The 20323-nt window shown below is 43.3% G+C and overlaps 1 protein-coding gene across 1 annotated transcript; it reads left to right on the forward strand.

Annotated features, from left to right (window-relative positions):
• The first annotated feature begins 340 nt into the window (after positions 1-340).
• On the forward strand, positions 341-20102 carry LOC111140873 (3-hydroxy-3-methylglutaryl-CoA synthase 1). Its single transcript, XM_022493106.1, has 10 exons — positions 341-454; positions 10933-11390; positions 11702-11827; positions 12364-12528; positions 13861-14026; positions 14831-15001; positions 15679-15785; positions 17221-17346; positions 17575-17738; positions 18321-20102. Exons 2-10 carry the CDS (start codon positions 10943-10945, stop codon positions 18408-18410), a joined length of 1563 nt encoding a protein of 520 aa, XP_022348814.1. The 5' UTR covers positions 341-454; positions 10933-10942; the 3' UTR covers positions 18411-20102.
• Positions 20103-20323: the final 221 nt, after the last annotated feature.

A 20323-nucleotide genomic window follows, 5' to 3' on the forward strand; every position in this document is an offset into this window, starting at 1 on the left:
AGACCTCATTGGCTCCCGTCTCCTCTCACTAAACTCCAATTGGTGGGAGAAACTCTCACTCCGTTCCCGTTGGCTCTCGCCGTCTCTCGCCGCTCCGTAATTGGCAGGCCGGCTCTCGGGCCACCGCACGTCACTCTCTCACCCCACTTCCTCGGCCCTCCAACTTTGTCCCCGCCCCTTCCCCCGCCCTTCCAGCCACGAGGGTAAACCCTAGCAAGAGTCCGCCTCCAGTTTTCTTCGGATTGGTAGAAGCCGGACTAGGGGGCGGGCACTGCCGGGTAACTCTGCGGGCCGCGATTGGCTGCTGGAACCACTGTCCAGCCTCCCACCGACTCCCGGCTGTGCCGGAGTCGGGTGGGTGGGCAGCTATAAAGCTGGTGACGGGGGGGAGGCGCCGCGTATTGCCCCTCCGTGGCCCCGTCTCTTTCTACGGCCACCGCCTGGTCACATTTGGGTGAGTGCCCGGGCAGGGGGAGAGCTGGACTGCTGCGGCGCCGGGCGGGGTGAATACCAGGCGGAGGCGGTGTCCTTGACTAGGCCCGAAGGAGCTCCAGCTCGGTCCGGGTGGGGAGGAGGCATGGACCCAGCCGGGGAGGATGGGGGCGCCGCGAGTAGGGCCGTGCCGGGCCTCCCCTGCCAGGGGCTTGGGGCCGACTACGGCGGGTTTGACGAGGGGCTGGGGAGTCGCGGAGGGGAGAAGGCGAAAGGGCGTTGAGGGCCAGGGTTCTAAAGACACAACCAGGCGCTGGAGCTGCCGGGGACGTGGCTGTGATCCCCTTGAGGCGACCGGGGCTGGGGAGGCGCATCAGGAGGGGACGAGGAAGGAGCTAGGCTGCCAAGGCGTTCCCAGTGCTTTGGGTTAAGGGTGGGCGCCGAAGGATGGCGAAGATCACACCTAATTCGATGGAGGCTTGTAGGTTGGCAGGGGGTGTGTCCTCTTGCCGCCACATCTGGAGAGTGGCCGGGGTGGGGGAAAGGGAAGTGGGCGAGCATAACTTTTCTTCCCCAGCTCAGGTGCAAGAAAGCATCAGACCCGTGATTTAAGCTGGCCGAATACTTGGGCTGTTGACTGCTTCAGTCTGCTTGCTTCGCATCTCACAGATTCCTGCCTCCCACCTTCCCGCCTCCATATTTTTTATGCCCATATTAAAGAAAAAATGGGTTTTCTTGGTGTTCTGAAGTCCCTTACCCCTCCTTCCTGCTAAGAGCTTCAGGGTCAGCCTGACCTGATATGACGTAGTGGACAGGCCCCACAGGGCCTTCACAAACAGTGGGTTTTGGGTTAAGGCAAGTATAGGGTGTCTTTGAAAAATGTGTGTTCTTCTTTGACCAGGGGTAGAGAAAACGATTACTCTGACCTACCCTGGAGCAGGGATTTGGACAACAGGTGGTCTCTGCTTGTTATTTGCCCCGTGGCCTTGGCCTTGGCTTAGGCCATCACAGGCTTCTTTCACTGCCCACCTCTGCCACAGCTCCTTCCAGCTGCTGATGTTCTTGTCAGCCTGCTGCGGTGGGATGCTGTACTCTGGCTTCTGCTGAGTAACATTTGCTCTATCACACTGATGAATTGGAACAATGGCAGGATAAATGACAAAAGTAAGACAAATGGAAGTGTTTGTATAGTTAACAGGTTTTTTCCCTTCGGAGATGGAGTTTGGACGTCCATTGTACAGATTCTGTTAGAGGGCAGATTGAAAGTCCTTAACATGGATCTGTTCAAATAGTTCTTTGTATCTTGAGACCTCTAAGCAGTTTGTGTTCTTTCTTGGAGCAAAACTTTCTTTTTAAAATTTCAGTCATTTTTGTAAGGGTAAGGCGGCCAGGGATAGCGTATTTTATGGGAAAGAAGAAAGACTTTATTTTCTTGGTGTTTAACCTTTGTAGGTCTCTTTCTCCTAAATTTGTAGGTTTGCCCTTTATTCAGTTCTAGTTTAATCAGTAACCCCAGTTCTTAGGAAGGTGTTTCCAGTGGGGAGAAATTATGGGATATTTTGTTTGGGACCATAGAAGGCCACGTCATCTGCTGGTTATTTCAGATAACCAGCAAATAATTTATTTGTTTTCTTCTTACATATTCCTCCAGAGTGCTTTTACATCTTGTTTTTCTTAACTGTGAGATGGATCTTAAGATTTTTTTTTTTTTTTTTTAAGATTTCATTAATTTCAGAGAGAGGGAGAAAGTATGAGCAGGGTGAGGGGCAGAGAAAGAAGCAGGCTTTCTGCTGAGCAGGGAGCCCGATGTGGGGCTTGATCCAGGGACCGTGGGACCATGACCTGAGCCAAAGGCAGACGCACAACCTACTGAGCCACCCAGGCATCTCTGACTTGAAGATTTTTTGATTGAGATTTTAGATAGCTTTTCTGGAAGGAAGTGCAAAACCCTAATATTGATGTAATGTGTATTTCCTCAGTGACCTAGAATTATTTAAAACTGTAAAGCAGTGGAACTGAATGAGGGAAGATACAGTTGAGGCTCTAGTTTGAGGAATTTGATGGGCTATGCATCAGAATCTGTAGTGGAAAAGAACAGTCTTACAATTTTATGTTGGGTACTAACAAACCAAATACCATAGAAGAGTGTGATTTTTTTTTTTTTTTAAGATTTATTTTTTAAGATTTATTTCAGAGAGAGAGTGGGAGGAGGGGCAGAAGGAGAGGGAGAGAGAATCCCAAGCAGACTCCTAGCCAACCACTGAGCCCTCTGCAGGGCTTGATCTCACAACCCTGAGATCATGGCCTGAGCTGAAACCAAGAGTTGGACGCTTAACCAACTGAGCCACCCAGGCGCCCTGTGTGATATTTTTATGTCTCTCAGGATGGTGGTACAGATTCAAAAGGTTGAAAACATGTTACCCAATCTAATGGGAGGATAGTAGGACTCAAGTCTTAATAATCTAATCATTCTGAGGCTTTCGATACGTGGCGATGCTCACTTGCTGTCAATTGAGTGTGGTTAGAGCAGTTGAAGAAGAGCTAATTTTTCAGTCTTCATCTTTGCCAGTTTTGTGATTAGGGATGTGTGCATATGGGAATGATGATAAGAACAACCAAATGTCTTTATTCCATTTGGATCCCTTACATTTTTCAGTCGAAAGCCAATTTTCTTAAACACTTTCTGGGTACTCTTTGGTGCAGCGCTCATTTAAAAAGTGATAGCAGGGGCGCCTGGGTGGCTCAGTGGCTTAAAGCCTCTGCCTTCGGCTCAGGTCATGGTCTCAGGGTCCTGGGATGGAGCCCCACATTGGGCTCTCTGCTCAGCAGGGAGCCTGCTTCCTCCTCTCTCTTTCTGCCTGCCTCTCTGCCTACTTGTGATCTCTGTCAAATAAATAAATAAATAAATAAAAATCTTAAAAAATAAAAAATAAAAAGTGATAGCAAAAAGAACTTACTAACGAGGGCTGCTGACAGGTACTCAAATCTAAAAGGTTTGTCTTCTGGGATAACTCCAAATTCGGCCCCTCAGAAAATGGCAATTGAATGACCACTTCTTCAAGATCTCAAAGGGATTTCAAAAGAATCAAAATATAGCCCTTCTCCCAGCAAGAGTCTAGGAATCAAGTGTGGCTAGGAATACTGCCCCTAACTAGCTTTCCATTTTTCTAAATTGCACTGTTTTTACTTATTTATTTATGTTAAGATTTTATTTATTTATTTGTCAGAGAGAGAGAGAGAGAGCGTGCACAAGTAGGGGGAGCGGCAGGCAAAGGGAGAGGGAGAAGCAGGCTCCCTGTGGGACTCAATCCCAGAACCCTAGGATCATGACCAGAGCTTAAGGCAGACGCTGAACTGATTGAGCCATCCAGGCGTCCTGACTAGTTTCCCGTTGACAGTAGACTATGAGGACTTCGTGTGGATGACATAGATCTGCTGTAGAAGTACAGGGCCCTCATTGGAAACTTGAGGAAACCTTGGAAGAGGTAGCTTAGAACAGGGCCTTGAAACAGGAGTAGAATTTGTAAGCAGACCAGGAGCTCTGGGGAGAGGCAGGCATGTGCGTTTTTTCTGGAGAGAACTAGAGCCAAGGACGGTACAGGCATGAGCAAAGCCTTACCAGCAGTTTTGCTTGCTTGTTCCTAGGGAAGAAAGGTTGCCAGCCCTTTCTCATGAAAAAGGATGTCCTGATTTCTCTCCTGGTGCAGTGAAAAAGATGGGCAGGCAGCTGCTTCCTGTGGTCCATGTACCTACATGGCTGCTGGGCGCATTTCTCTGATGACTTGTTTGAATCAAGGCTGAGGAAGGATCCAGAAGAAGGAATTCAGAACTCTGAGCAAACCAGGAGGAAGCATCATTGCATGAACCTGGAGGCCCTAGCAGGCTCCGCAGTCTTCAGTTTTTATCTTTGCCAAGCTCAGGGCCCCTGTGCTGCAGCTCCAGGCGCTCGGACATGCCTTGTGCTAACCTGCCCAGCCGTTTGCAGTTCCCTAACTGCTTCCTGACCTGGGTGGCCGGCCTCCATCCGATGCTCTGAAAAGACCTTCTGTTAGAAATAAGCTGATGACCGGCTGGAGACTTTGGCAGAGCAATTTCAGTCAGGATAGAGAGCCCTCTTAGCATCTGCAGAACAGGAGGGAAAGCCCGGTCCCTTTCTAATGGACTGTTCCCGAGAGTGGCGCTTACCGCCTCCGTTTCCATTCCTGGTCTCCAGGCCTGTCTTTCTCCTGAGAGCTTCGGTAACACAGCAGTCCTCTGTGAACCTTGGTTTTTCTTCTGTTTCTTTCTTCTTTGCTCTAATGCCCTCCTCTCCCTTTCTCCTCCTCTTGCTTCTCCTCTCTTCCCCGTTCTGTCTTTACCCTCCTCTTCTCTCTGCCCAGCTCTCCCCACCTAAAGCTCTCTCCAGTTGAAATAATCAAAATTGAAAGAGGGAGTATTGGCAGTTCAGGAGAAATTTTATTGATGAAAGTAGTATCAAATGCATATACATACATGGTTTCAAGAAGAGCTATTACTAAGTTATTTAAGTTATTTAGTCTCAGCATGGAGGGGGAATCATGTAGTCTCCGGTTAATTCGGCAAAGGCAGATGCTAAATTTACCAATAATTAAGTAGAGAGCAAAGGTAATTATGTTTTCATTAAACATAGAAACTGCTGTCTCAAGGAACAATCCTCCAGAACAGATGGACACAAAAAAATGCTCCAGTGTCCCCTTCCCTTTTTATTTCCACATAATTTAAATGATGCTAAAGCTTAATGCTCTTTTATCGTGAAATCATGTGCTTATCTTTTTAATACAGTCACTGTAGGGAAAAATCATTTGGAAAAGGTTGGGGAGGGTGGAGGTGGATGCGTTGAAAAGTAGGAGCAGAAGATGAAGTAAACGAAGGTAATTAGATCTTGTTACAGAGATTAATATTTTGTTTAAAAAATACTAAGGACCAAGATAATGATGTATTGGTGCTTTATATTACGAAGTGTTATTCACATATTTTACCTTCTCAACCATCCGGGAGGGTAGGTATTAACTGCGTTTGATAGATGAGGAAACTGAAGCTCAGAGAGGCACACATTGCTAAAGCCACAAGCTCCTAAGGGTAGAGCAAGCTCTTTGTTTTGTTTTGTTTTAAGATTTTATTTATTTGAGAGAGCACGAGTAGGGGGGAGGGAGCAGAGGGAGAAGCAGCGGGGGCTGAGGACCCCAGGATCAATGCCCAAGCCAAAGGCAGACGCTTCACCAACTGAACCCTCAGGCGCCCCCAGAGCAAACTCTGGAATGTGGGAGTCTCATTACTCTGGAACTTGCTTGTCCAGTCCAACTTATTTATATTCCTTTCGTTCAATTCTTAATAATTCAAATTTAGTAAAGACAACTAACAGCTCTCCTGGCGTCGCATTCGGTTTCAAGCCAGAATCCGTGACAGGAGCTTCGTCTGGCAGTTCGTTACCTGGACTGAACCTACCGCTCTAACTCATGAAATAAGGGGGGGGAAGTTTTATAAGCTTTAAGTATCATTTTTCTAAGCAGAGTCAAATTCTGTTCTATGCAGTGTAATTGGACAAGGAATTGTTTAACTTACTTTGAATTGGAGTCATTATTTGAATTTGTGTGGTGATTGATGACTTTAAAAGAAGTTCTTATTTGAAATTCCTAGTGCCTGAAGGAGGAAACACAGTGACAGACCTGGAGACTGCAGTTCTTTATTCCTCACACAGGTACGGCATCCTGTCATGCTGCTAAGGAATGCCTTCCTCTCACATGGAAGGGGGAAATTTAATTTTTATCCCAGGGCCAATGGCCACTTGTGTGCCCCACACATTCTTAAAAACCTATTAACAGAGTTTTATATCTTTAAATATTAGTTAATGCCATAGTGCTTTGGGAGACTGGCCAGTTTTGTGATTATTAGACTGATGTTTGAAATCTAGAAACTAACTTTTTGACATTTTTAAAGATAAAATTTAAAAAGGAAATTTACACATTTTATTATAAATATAGAGTCCCCATTATCCTGCCTGAATTTTTTTTTTTTAATTGTGGTTTCAATCCTCTTAAAAATAGTGAAATACCTTTTTATCAGCAAAAAGTTGAAAATACATGCAGGTAATTTTTTAAACTGTCAGGTTTTTAAACTATATTTGATTTAGAAATTTTTTTGCTATTTAGTGAATGACTAGAATGCCCCATTGTGTATGGAATTCACACTGTAGTGTGAACATCTCAGATCTTCAGCTGGGCTTTTTCTTTTTCTAAGTGTATCTGGCCTACTTCAGAGAGCATTTGAGAGGACAGGGTAAGAGCATACACTTAATAGGATAGTTAAAAGTAAAAATTACAGATCAGAAACTATATCAAACTTTTTGTTGTTTGAAATGCCATGGAAACAGTTACTTCCCTGTATTAATTTTCCGTTCTTTTCCAACTTAATCTTACTCCACCTTAATTTCAACCAAAAGCCAACTATTTCAAATTGCACAGCTTTTTATCAGGAATATAATGAGGACATCTTGGCTGTCAAAACTCCTCAGAGAATGAGCAATATTCACTGAATTAGAAAATGTAAAAATTTTTCCACACCAAGCTCAGAGTCATGATTCACTTTCAACCTGTTGAGTGTGGGTTAAACTACGTTTGAAATGAAATGAATATGAAATGAAATAAGGCACTCACTTAACCTCTCAGAAGTTTAAGCATAAAAGTTATGCCTTGTTTCTTAGGTACAATAATATAAGAACTGATCAGAGCTAGTCAGATTATGGTAAATATGGATTAATTCTGGAATCAAAGCCTTGCATTGTGGCCTTTAATAAACTGTTGAGAAGATTGTATGTACATTTTATTTCCAGAAGCATTTCAGGCCGCTGGGTGAGGGACGGAAGACCACACTGTCCTCAGTGTCTTTAGAGCAGTTTGAAGAGTGGGAAGAATCCCAAGTGATAACCTGTGGGAAAGGCTGGGAAAGTGGGTAATACTACTGCCTCTGGTTTGGTGACTTAGAGGGTAGCATATGGGAGGGGTTCCTCTTTTAAGGATAAAGACTGGTCTTTGGCTTTTAAAATGAGTTGTAGAGCTCTTTCCTTTTTTTCTTTTTTATTTTATTTTGTTTTATTTTATTTTATTTTATTTTATTTTATTTATTTATTTGACAGAGAGAGAGAGATCACAAGTAGACAGAAAGGAAGGCAGAGATAGAGAAGGGAAAGCAGGCTCCCTGCTGAGCAGAGCCCAATTCGGGGCTCGATCCCAGGACCCTGAGATCATGACCTGAGCTGAAGGCAGAGGCTCAACCCACTAAGCCACCCAGGTGCCCCCTGTATAGCTCTTTTTTGTGGATTCTGCAGAGAACTTAATCTTATTTTACTGTCAACTTAGAATCTGCCTGGTAACATTTAGGAGCATACCAGAGCCATGATGACCCGTCTCTGGTCTAGTTCTCCCGACCTACTGCTTGCCTGCTCTACTCACTGGGCCTCACGTTTCACTTCAGGAAATTAGCCCAGCTTTTCCTACGTCTTTGTACCCTGCCTTTTTCGATGTTGTCCACCCTGTTGAAAATCTCCTACCACTGTTTGCTTCTGTAGAGCTTTACTGACTACTCCTTACTCATTCTGAAGATTCAGGGCAGCTCCAGTACCCAAGAAGCCTCTCTTCCCACTCCTTCCCTTGCCTCCAGGCTGGTTAGGTAGTTCTCATAGCATAATGTGATGTCTCTGTTGTTTTCCTTGGTTATTATTAGGTGTTTGTATCACCTAATAACACATGGAGATGGTGAATATTTGAAAGGGGAAAACTTATCTTCTATGAAACTTATCCCACAATGACTCTTGGAACACTGAAAAAATTGAAAAAAATAAAAATAAAGAGGAAAAAAAAACTTATCCCAAATGTTTGGCATGTAACATGTTGTCATTGTTTGAATAAATGAAAAAACATATAAATAAGATTCTTATGTTTAGAAGGAAGATTCAGTGGTATCCCTTGGGACCTTTAACTTAGATTTTGTGATTATATTTCTAGGTGCTTATTTTTTAGGTTTTAATATACTTACAACTTTTTTTTTTTAAAGATTTTATTTATTTATTTGACAGACAGAGATCACAAGTAGGCAGAGAGGCAGGCAGAGAGAGAGGGGAAGCAGGCTCCCCGCCAAGCAGAGAGCCCGATGGCGGGGCTCGATCCCAGGACCCTGGGATCATGACCTGAGCTGAAGGCAGAGGCTTTAACCCACTGAGCCACCCAGGCACCCCAATATACTTACAACTTAAAAAAAAAATTATTTGTCAGAGAGAGGGAGAGAGCACAAGCAGAGGGAGGCAGGGGGAGAAGCAGGCTCCCTGCTGAGCAAGGAGCCTGATGTGGCACTCCATCCCAGGACCCTGGGATCAGGACCTGAGCTGGAAGGCAGATGCCTAACTGAGCCACTCAGGCGTCCCAGTACACTTACACCTGATGACCTGTGGGCTAAGCATAGATGACATGATTTAAGGATACCTCTCTGCTTTTGATGTTCTCTCAAGATTTCAGTAATTAACTCACCAAGGCAGTAGTCTGTAATTTCATTATACCTAATACTATACCAGAGTTTGCAGAGTGTCAGAGGACAAATGACATAAATATAGGATTGGACTTTTCATTTTTAGGAGTCAAAGTAGTAGTTGGTAAATGCTAAAGAACATTGGTGAACCAGCAGGACCCAGGTAACTCTCATGAGCCAAGACCTTTAGGCAAATGAAGACCTGAAATTCTGCCACGTAAGGAGCCCCTTCCGATTAATGTGATGCCTAAAAAGGAAATTGAGTTGTTGAAGTTTAAATGGGGAAAAAATTCTTTCTCTAAAATGAATAGGCTGTGTCATTCTTCACACCCTGACAACTGTGTATTTCAGCTGGGCTCTGAGTAGACTGCCCATGGAAGTACTCAAGGGAGAGAGAAGATGGGAAGATGAGGCTGGCTTGTTTTTGTCAGTGGAGGCAGCAGGAAGGGCTGGGGTCGGGGGTGGGGGTAGTGAGGGATGGGGTTGGAGGGGCAGGTCCGAGCTCGAGCTCAGCAGCAGAGGTGTTGGTACTGGTAGCTCCAGCAGCTTCAGTAGGAGTGTGAGCTCGTGGGATCTAAATAACCACATTCCCCCTTGACTCCTCTGGCCCCGCCAAGTTTCTAAGCATTTCCCTATATTAAATTCTCCGCTGTTGGAAGTATCTAGAATGACTTCTCTTTTTCTGATGAATACAGTCTCTAAAGAAATTGAGATGGCTCTGATAGGTTATGTGACTTGCCCATATGCACATAGCAGTGTTCTTGAGTGGGTAGCACATTTATTTTACTGTTAGTAAATAAATCTAGACACTACTGAAAGTATTGACAGTGTGGCAGCAGTCCTTTTTTTAGTGCCCTTTTAAAAAAAGAAACAGGTGGTTTTAAGAGATATTTTCTAGATGCCACACAAATAATATGTGGATTACCAGTTTTCAAATTTGAATCAGAGTTTGGTTTTTTCCCTGATTTAGAAGCTAAGTGATACCTTGTGGTTCTATGGTCATTTATTGTCTATAGACTAGCTGTAGAAAGTATAGAATATTGGCATATGACCCTGTGATGAGTCCTGGAACTTATTTTTGCTTAAAATTTCCATCATTTGGGTTGTGGGTAGGGGACAGGGTCTTCTTTATAATAACAGGGGACTTGTGGAGATTTACTTGGTAGACTTCTACAGTGTGGCCTTTTTACTTGCTGAGATTGTGTAGATCATTAAAGAGTGACATATATTTATGATGACTGACTGACTGACTGATTTAAACTTTCTCGGATGGCCAGAAATAGATCAGGTACCTGAAGTCTGATTTGTGGGCCATATTACTAAATTGTCATTGTATTTTATCTTACAGTTTTTTACAATAGAAGAATCTTATTTGAGTTTTCTTTACCTTTAATAATCCCGTCTTAAATCTAAAGAGACCTAGGTGGGTTTTTTTGTTTGTTTGTTTGTTTGTTTGTTTTAAAGATTTTAAAGTACTCTCTCCCCCGAGTGTGGGACTTGAACTCAAAACCCTGAGGTCAAGGGTCACATGTTCCACCGGCTGAGCCAGCCAGGCACTCCTGAAGAGGTCTAGTTTTAAGTAAAGTGCAAATCTTTTTAAAAGACAATAATTTTAAGTGGTAGTATTCCATTCATACTGTAATTGCTACTTTCACATATTAAAATTGCCCCTAATACAGTCAGTGGTATTGCAATAGCATATGATGACAGATGGTAGCTACCATGAGCATAGCATAATGCAAATAAAATATGCCATACACCTGAGACTAATGTAACGTTGTATGTCAACTACACTTCGATTAAGAAAAATTATAAAATAAAATTGCCCTAAATAAAATATGCTAAACTTCAGAAACTAAATTAACATTTCAGGTGGTAGTTGAACTTCTAGTGTTGATTTCTTAAGTTTGACAATCTGGAATTTGTAACCTAAAACAGTATTTTCTTCTTTATTTCTTTCTAAAGCTCTTTCACCATGCCTGGGTCCCTTCCTTTGAATGCAGAAGCCTGCTGGCCAAAAGATGTGGGAATTGTTGCCCTTGAGATCTATTTTCCTTCTCAATATGTTGATCAAGCAGAGTTGGAAAAATACGATGGTGTAGATGCTGGAAAGTATACTATTGGCTTGGGCCAGGCCAAGATGGGCTTCTGCACAGACAGAGAAGATATCAACTCTCTTTGCCTGACTGTGGTTCAGAATCTTATGGAGAGACATAGCCTTTCATACGATTGCATTGGGCGTTTAGAAGTTGGAACAGAGACAATCATCGACAAATCAAAGTCCGTGAAGACTAATTTGATGCAGCTCTTTGAGGAGTCTGGGAACACAGATATTGAAGGAATAGATACAACGAATGCATGCTACGGAGGCACAGCTGCTGTCTTCAATGCTGTTAATTGGATTGAGTCCAGCTCTTGGGATGGTATGTTACATGTTACTCCGAAGAGACGCTCCTTGAGGTTATGTAGGCCCAAATGACCTTTTGGTGAATGCCTCACGCAGACCTACCAGTTACGCTTGTTTGAATATGGTCAGAAATATAGCTCTTTCAACTTACTGATTTATAAACTGGTTATCTTTATCACATAGGACAAAATTATAAAAATTTAGATTTTTTTATTTTGCTTTGCCAAAGAAGGGAAAGCATATTCTAGGAAAATAGAAGACTTCAGTGTATACATATGATACTTACAGTGGTGATCACCTTCTTGTGTTAACAAAAATCTTTTTCAGGACGGTATGCCCTGGTAGTTGCAGGAGATATTGCTGTGTATGCCACAGGAAATGCTAGACCTACAGGTGGAGTGGGAGCTGTTGCTCTGCTAATTGGGCCAAATGCTCCTTTAATTTTTGACCGAGGTGAGTGAGTGGGAGAGCATTTCTTCTTTTATTAGCAGTGTATGCTGAGGAGGTTGAAAATGTAAATAGAAGCTAGTACTTACTAAGTGTTTGTTAAATGCAGGTACTGCCTGCTCAGTGCTTTATATGTGTTAGCATAGTTGGTCTTTATAGCAATTTTATGAGGTACATAATGTCATTCTCATTTTACAGAGCAGTAAAATGGGTTTGAGTAATAAAGAGTAACTTGCCCACAGTCACTCATTAGTGACAAGTTTACTTTGTTTTCAGTTCAGTAGAGCCCTTGTGATCTCTCAGTTGGAGATAGGAGACTTACATAAAATGTTGTATATCAAAGGAATCTTAGGCCTGTCTGTGGATACTGTTATGTTTCATTTCAATTACATGTCAGTTTCACCTTGTGATTTCCATGCTGCAAGTGGCAAGAGTTGACTAGACAGTTTATGAAGGTCCCCAGATAATGCATTCTGCTGACTACCATACAGTCATCAAGGAGCAGAAGAAATACATGTCATCTTCCTTTTTTGTTCTAATAGGACTTCGTGGGACACATATGCAACACGCCTATGATTTTTACAAACCTGATATGCTTTCGGAATATCCTATAGTGGATGGGAAACTCTCCATACAGTGCTACCTCAGTGCACTAGACCGCTGCTATTCCGTCTACCGTAAAAAGATCCGTGCCCAGTGGCAGAAGGGTGGGTTTCATCCATGTGCCTTGGTTTGGGTGTCTGTTGAGGGCAGTGTGGTGGGCTGTCTTCAGTGAGATGCTGCTTTGTGGGCATCTTCATTAGTGTCCTCGAACTATTTCTTCCTCACCCACCAGATTGCGTTTCCCCACAGATTCGGGGCATGTGTAATTTAGGGATACAGGAAGCTTTGGAAATGAAGTCTATCTATGTAAAAACGCTTATTTAAACCTACCCTGGTTAAAAAAAATAATCAAAACTAGGGTAAAAGTAAGAAACTTGAATTTTTTTCATCTTTTGAGAGAGGAACTTTTACAAGGCTTTAGTTTGCAGCTGTGATCCAGAGCTGACCCTAGTGAAAATAAATTACTGAAGTGACCCCCTTTCTCCCACAGGCTGTTCGCAGTTGACCTGTGAATTCATACTTACTTTTCCAGTGTGCCCATTAATCTCTGTCTTTAATCCTGGAAAATTTTTTGAGATACTCAAAAGGACAGCATTTGAATTAGTGCCATTAAAACACACAGTATCATATAAATTAGAATTTTTTTTGTTGTTGTTAAAGATTTTATTTATTTATTTGACAGAGAGATCACAAGTAAGCAGAGAGGCAGGCAAAGGGTTGGGGGTGGGTAGCAGGCTCCCTGCTGAGCAGAGATCCCGATGCGGGGCTCACGGGGCTCGATCCCAGGTCCCTAAGTCCATCACCTGAGCCGAAGGCAGAGGCTTAACCCACTGAACCACCCAGGCACCCCAGTTAGGCTTTTTCCATAGACGAACTTTGCTTTATAGAGGTTGTAGGAGAGAGTTAAAAGTATTGAATAATGTAATAAGATTCATAGTGGCCCTGGAGAAGCATTGTTGCCGTGTGTAAAGTGTCATACTGTTTGTCAGTATTGAACAGGACAGTGATTTTTCTAACGTCATTAGGCCCCACAGTGAGAAGTACACTCTACCTTGTCTGTGCGTGCTAAACTCACCCCCAAAATCATGAAATTACTTATAATGCCACAAGTTATGCAGTTCGCTATTTTCTATCCTATTCTATTTCATTTAAAAAAATACCCTAAAGTTTAAAAAAAAACCATATCTGGCCCCAACCCACTAAATTAATTACAGACTCTTAAGACTGAAGTTTGAAAGCAGTGATGTGGGGGGGATGTTGTTCTATCCCTGGATGTCTTTTTGATACGCATTTTAAGTCTTAGAGATATTTCATTATACAGTAAATTTTTGGTTGCTATTTAAAGTCAGAAGAACATCCTAGCCTCGTTCTAAAATCAGACTGCAAAAGTTAGTGTTTTAAATGAATTTCATAATTTCTTTGGGTTTCTTTTTCAGAGGGAAATGATAAAGATTTTACCTTGAATGATTTTGGTTTCATGATCTTCCACTCCCCCTACTGTAAGCTGGTTCAGAAATCTCTAGCTCGGATGTTGCTGAATGACTTCCTTAATGACCAGAACAGAGATAAAAATAGTATCTATGGTGGCCTGGAAGCCTTTGGGTAAGAGAAGTTTATTGGGATTTTTTTTTTTTTCCTTCTGTGTGTGAGTATTTTATCTCTCTGTTAAACCATTCTTTTTTATAGATGTGAACATTTTAAAGTTAAAAGGATCTTAAAAGCCATCTAGTCTAAGCCCTTTATGTCATCAGTGAAGAAACTGAGTCCCAGAGAGGATCCCCATGAATTCTTTAGTCATCTCTACTCATATTTTCTGATTTCCTCCTGTTAGATCTATTCCTGTTGTCACCATGATAGCAGAGCCTCATGAGTCCCTGTGTTTACTATGACAGCCTCTGAAATCTCTCCCTGCCTCTGTAGCCCCTGTGCCCATCCTGTAGCCACCAAGCTCAAGTCCTCTTTCCTGCTCCTTCTACATTTCCCCGCGTGTAAGGCTCCCTAACACACTAGGCCTGTTAAACTCATTCTGTCCCTTCTACATTTAGTAAAATTCTTCTCAACTTTTTAAGACTTGGCTCCTGCAACATCCTGACTTTTGTAACTAAATAGAAATGATGACGGACTTGAAGTAGTAGTGTATGTTCTGTTGGATGATGACAGAGCTTTCGTGAGTTTATTGACCCATGAGAATTAAGTTGTCTTAACCTGATGATAAAAAGCTTTGACAAAAAGGACCATATGTGTGCAACTGTTACATCTTCCATGGCAATTAGCATGTTGCTGCTTGGCTTTTAATAAATAGGGAAACCAGATTGTACGCACAGATTAGAATATTAGTGACATTAAGTAATATAATAAAAACGGTCTTTGAACATTGTAAGATGGTCTTTTTTCTAAATCTTTCAGGGATGTTAAATTAGAAGATACCTACTTTGATAGAGATGTGGAAAAAGCATTTATGAAAGCTAGTTCCGAACTCTTTAATCAGAAAACAAAGGCATCTTTGCTTGTGTCAAATCAGAATGGAAATATGTACACTTCGTCCGTGTATGGCTCCCTTGCTTCTGTCCTAGCGCAGTAAGTACCTAGTTCTGCTGCCTAACTCCTCTCATTTGGGGCTCCTAGATTTTGAACACCAAGCCTGGTGGCCTGCATGTTGGTGGCAGGTCACAGGGTGACATTTTCTTTCCAGGTTCTCTAGCCTACCGTCCGTTGGCTTAAAGGATGAGTGGGACGAGGCTATAGTTACTTCTGAGCTCTAACGTTCATACTGGCCCTCCTGGCTGCCCTCTGCGGTCGTCTCATTCTTGACCTGCACTTGAGCTTCAGTCCCTAGTTGACAAAGCCACTTATTCTGTGGCGCAGTAACTCTCATAAGCCCCATCATGCCCAAAGAGACAGAAGCTCTTGTTTTCAGTCTGCATATGCAAAGCTTTAGGTCAGCTTCCTCAGGCTATGGGATGAATTTCTACTCCCAGCTTCTGTCTTCCCACACATTATAGTTTTGGATCAGTGAGACTTTTTATTGTTTTTTACTTTTATTTATTTATTTGTAAAATTTAATTATTTATCAGAGAGAGAGTGGGCTCCAGCTGGGGGAGGGGCAGGCTCCCCACTGAACAGGGAGCCCCACACGGGGCTCGATCCCAGGACCCTGAGATCATGACCTGGGCTGAAGGCAGCCACTTTACCAACTAAGCGACCCAGGCGCCCCTCGGTGAGACTTTTCAATAGCTTTTCTTCCCCCTACACAGGTACTCGCCTCAGCAGCTGGCCGGAAAGAGGATTGGTGTGTTCTCTTATGGTTCTGGTTTGGCCGCCACCCTGTACTCCCTTAAAGTGACGCAAGATGCCACACCAGGTAAACGCCCACGCTGCCCGCGCGGCGTGTCAGGAGCCTGCTGTGCTAGGGGCTGAGGCTGATGCCGCGGGCTTCTCGGGGGTGCTGGAACCTGTTCTGCAGAGTGTTCCTTTTGTGTCTTCTTCACTTTCACCACAGCCAGATTTTTACTCTCTGAGAATCTGCCGTGACTGAGTAAATGGCAGGGTTATGTCTGCGTCAGGATCTCTTCTTTCCTTTTTTCCAAGTCAGAAAAGAAGTGTAGAGTGAGCTTAAAAAATCTTTGTATGGCATTGTGTTCAACTTCATCAAGTCACTTTAATTTTTATCTTTTCTCTCATTCGTAAAGCATTGATAAGCAGGGAGGCGATGCGGGCAGGGAAAGGGGCCGCGTCCGTACAGTGCAGGCTGCTGCTGGGCCTCGTCACGTGGCTGAGGAGCACCAGAGCTTTCCCTGTGGGTCTGCTTTTGTGCAACATACCTCATTTTTATGCATTTATGGTCCTGGCTGATATTCCTGAGCAGGAAGGAGCAGAAACATGGAGAAAAACTGATGGAAGACTTGGCATTACTCAAATACTGGGTCATGGATTGACCACGGACAAGTTATTTGTAGTTTCAAATCCCATGTTTCCTCATTTGCTAATGGCTGGTACTGAGCAAATGTCTAGTCAGAGATCATAGGAAGCTGTTCAAACAGATACCATGTTTTCTCTTAGCTAAGCAGTATCCGGTAGTTCTAGAAGAAATGGAGACTTGTTTTCCTTTCGGCAGCATCTTGTTCCTGTTTCAGGGCGTGCTGCTTTTGTCTTTTTGTCTTTTTTTTTTTTTTCCCCCAAGATTTTGTTTATCGGAGGCATCTGGGTGCCTCATTTGTTAAGCGTCTGCCTTTAGCTCAGGTCATGATCCTAGAGTCCTGGAATCAAGCCCCACATCAGGCTCCCGGCTCAGCAGGAAGCCTGCTTCTCCCACTCCCCCTGCCTTGTGTTCTCTCTCTGTGTCAAATAAATTTTAAAAATCTTTAAAAAAAAATAAGATTTTATTTATCCATTTGACAGAGAGACAGACACAGCGAGAGAGGGAACACAGGCAGGGCAAGTGGGAGAGGGAGAAGCAGGCTTCCTGCCGAACAGGGAGCCTGATGCAGGGCTCGATCCCAGGACTCTGGGATCTTGACCTGAGCTGAAGGCAGAGGCTTAACGACTGAGCCACCCAGGCGCCCCTTTCTTTTTTTCTTTTAGGGAGAGCCTGAGGGGTGTGGGGAGGGACAGAGAGAGGAGGGAGAATCTGAAGTAGGATCCACACCCAGCGCAGAGCCTGATGCAGGACTCAATTTCACTACCCTGAGATCATGACCTGAACCTAAGTTAGGGTCAGTTCATGATCTCATGACACTTAACTGGGCCACCCAGGTGCCCCTACTGTCATCTTTTAATATTGGGATTTACTGTTTCAGGGTCTGCTCTTGATAAAATAACAGCAAGTTTGTGTGATCTTAAATCAAGACTTGACTCAAGAACTTGCGTGGCACCAGATGTCTTTGCTGAAAATATGAAGCTCAGAGAGGACACTCATCACTTGGGTAAAAATATTAAATTGTGTTTGAACATCTAGGTACACACCCAGAAGCCTACCGAGGGGCACTAATAACCTGAAACACGTTACGTAAAGATAAGGGTGTCCAGGCCTTATTCAGTACTAACCCGATATCAGTGAGAATTGTGGGGAAATGGGCAACTTACGATCTCTGGTTTTACCGGCGAACTTGTAAATCATAACTAATGTTTCATGTCCTTTGCCTTTCCTTTAGTGAACTATATTCCCCAGAGTTCCGTAGATTCCCTCTTCGAAGGAACATGGTACCTCGTCAGAGTGGACGAGAAGTACAGGAGGACCTACGCCCGGCGCCCGGCCCCCAGTGAGGACACCCTGGGCGAGGGGGTAGGACTTGTCCACTCGAGCACAGCCACGGAGGTGGGTAAAGCTCGTAGTGTTTGCTCTCAGCCTCTGACAGGGTGAGAAGTTTCCATCCCCAGGTCTCAGGGCTCAGGGGACCTGCGACTGAGCCACGTAAAGGAATGTGGATAAAGCAGAGTCCCTCAGAGCAAGGGCTCCGGCACTGGATTCCCACTGTGCCATTTGCTAATTGTATACAGTGCTTGGTGCTTAAATTACTAGCATTTTTAAAAGGTGGGGTTTATCTGCTCAGCACAGAGTGGATCAGTGCATCATCTTGCTTCTTGCTCTTACACCAATTAGGCGGCTAGTCAGCCACCAGAGTCAGAGTGGGGAAGGCCAGAGTTTCAGTTGGAATCCGTGCGTACTGTGTATGGTGGCTCGCGGTGGCCGCCTTCTCTCCCGTGTTGTGTGTGTGTGTGTAACTTCACTATAAAGAACAGCTAGTTAGTTCCTTCCATGGAAAGTTCTAGAGAATGTACATTTAACATAAACCTCTCCACAATTGTCCTTTCTCAGTTTTCTTTTTACTAGAACTCAGCACCATGACTCTTTAAAACAGAAACAAAAGAAAAACGCCTTTTTTCCCTTTGATTTTAGCATATTCCAAGTCCTGCCAAGAAAGTGCCGAGACTCCCTGCAGCAGCCGCAGAGGCCGAAGCAGCGGTCATTAGTAACGGGGAGCACTGAGACACTGCTCTGAGCTCGAAGACTGCGGGGCGGGGGGGGGTGGTGGATGGGAACAGTTCTGGGAACGTGGGATGTCTGGGGACAATTTTAAAGGATTACATGTTGCGTAACTTTTTATGTGACTGACATGGAGCCTGGAGAACTGTCGTGTTCTTGGGAGAGTCTTTTTGCTCAGTCCGCTGCCATGCTTCTGCTTGTGGTCTAGCCAGTGCTCGGTGTCCGGGAACGGTTAAGGGCTCTGGAAACATACCTCTCTGGCCATTTGTGTGCATGAAGCTTAATTTTTCAGTGTGGTGTGGTGAATCGTGTGCTTCAGGCGGGGAAAGCAGAGGTACTGGTCTCCAATTTTAATTTTTTTAAACATAAGAATTTTGTACTTTGAACAAACAAGCTTACTGAAAGCTTACTGAAAGTACCTGCGGTTTTTGAAAAGAACTTTCTAGTTTCAGGAATGTAGTCTTCAAATGTGTTATGCACAAACCCTGCTTAAAAATGGCAAGACGCACATGCTGTTTTTCTGTAATTTAGAAACCCTAAAGAGGAAGAAGGGGTGGGATGGTAACACTGGGTCTGGAAACTGAAATGCCACTACAAATCCGGGCCAGCGGTGACGAGTTCTTGCAATGACCTCTGTGAACAGAGAGACGCTGGCATCGAGCAGACGTCTGCTCAGACCATGAGGCACATTGGGAAGCTCCGGATGTCGCTCTGGTCTGCTTCGGAATCCCTGGTCCAAGGTGGAGATGTCAGTGGAGCCGTGTATGAGGAAGTTGTTACAATCCTTCTTTGCACCTTATTTTGAAGAATAAATAAGGCATTTTTCTGGCTGCCTTTTGAAAATTTTAAAACAAAATGGAAGGATGGGGCGCAGGGCATCGTTAGGTTACCTCTGATGCTTTAGTGTTACGCATTCGACTTACAGACTGACAGCCGAAATTCATGGTGTAAGTATTCTCTTTCCTTGAGTATCTTTTCAGTGAACATTAAAAAGTACAACCCAAGTTTTGTATGACCAGCCAAAAAAAGTATTCCATTTCAAGGTCTGGAAGTAGGATTTATAAAGCATTTTTTCAGACTTTCACCTTAAAAAAAAACAAAACAAAACAACAAAAAACTATCACATGGGATGAATAAGCAGACTGGTTAGACAGTTTTGTAGATCTTCTTGGTGCTGAACTATGACATGAGCCTTATAGATTGTAAAATAGAGATAGTTGGAACTAATGTACAGAACTAAATTTTTTAAACTTTATTTGCTGTTAAATTCTGTGAAGTTTCAGTTATCTAAAATAAACTTAACACGAATACGAACTGTAATGTTCAGATTGCAAGTAATACGTAATGTAGTGTTTGTAAAATACTCTTGTCTAATATTAACTAGTGGTATTTTGATTTGTACAGTCATAATTTGTTAAAATGACTTCATTTTAACATCCACTGATGTAGATTAATAATGTAAGTTCACATTTAAAGATTAATGGGGAAATGGTGCATGTAATACTTTCACAAGTATTGGGAGTTTGGTATGTTTTGAAAAGAGTAATTTAACTTTTGGGTGTCAGGAAATGGGTTTTTCTCAAAGTCCATTGCCGGCAATGGGCAAACCTAGTAATATTGGCACAGAGCGTTAACTGTACACCTTATTAACAGTGAGGTGAATAACTTTGAATAAAGTTTTAGAGAAATATTTCAGATATTTGTGTGTTCTTTTTCCCTCCTCAACTAACAGTTTAGGCAAGAAATCAGCTAATAGGCTATTTTGTAAATATGGGTGTTTGTTTCATTTCTATTCATTCATTCACCCATTTATCTTTTTTTGTGTGTAAGATTTTATTTCTTTGACAGAGCACAAGCAGGGGAAGTGGGAGAGGGAGAAGCCTGCTCTACGCTGAGCAGGTGGGCTCTGTCCCAGG

This window comes from Enhydra lutris, unplaced genomic scaffold (assembly GCF_002288905.1).
Source record: "Enhydra lutris kenyoni isolate GAN:26980312 unplaced genomic scaffold, ASM228890v2 scaffoldscaffold5, whole genome shotgun sequence".
Classification (NCBI taxonomy): Eukaryota; Metazoa; Chordata; class Mammalia; order Carnivora; family Mustelidae; genus Enhydra; species Enhydra lutris.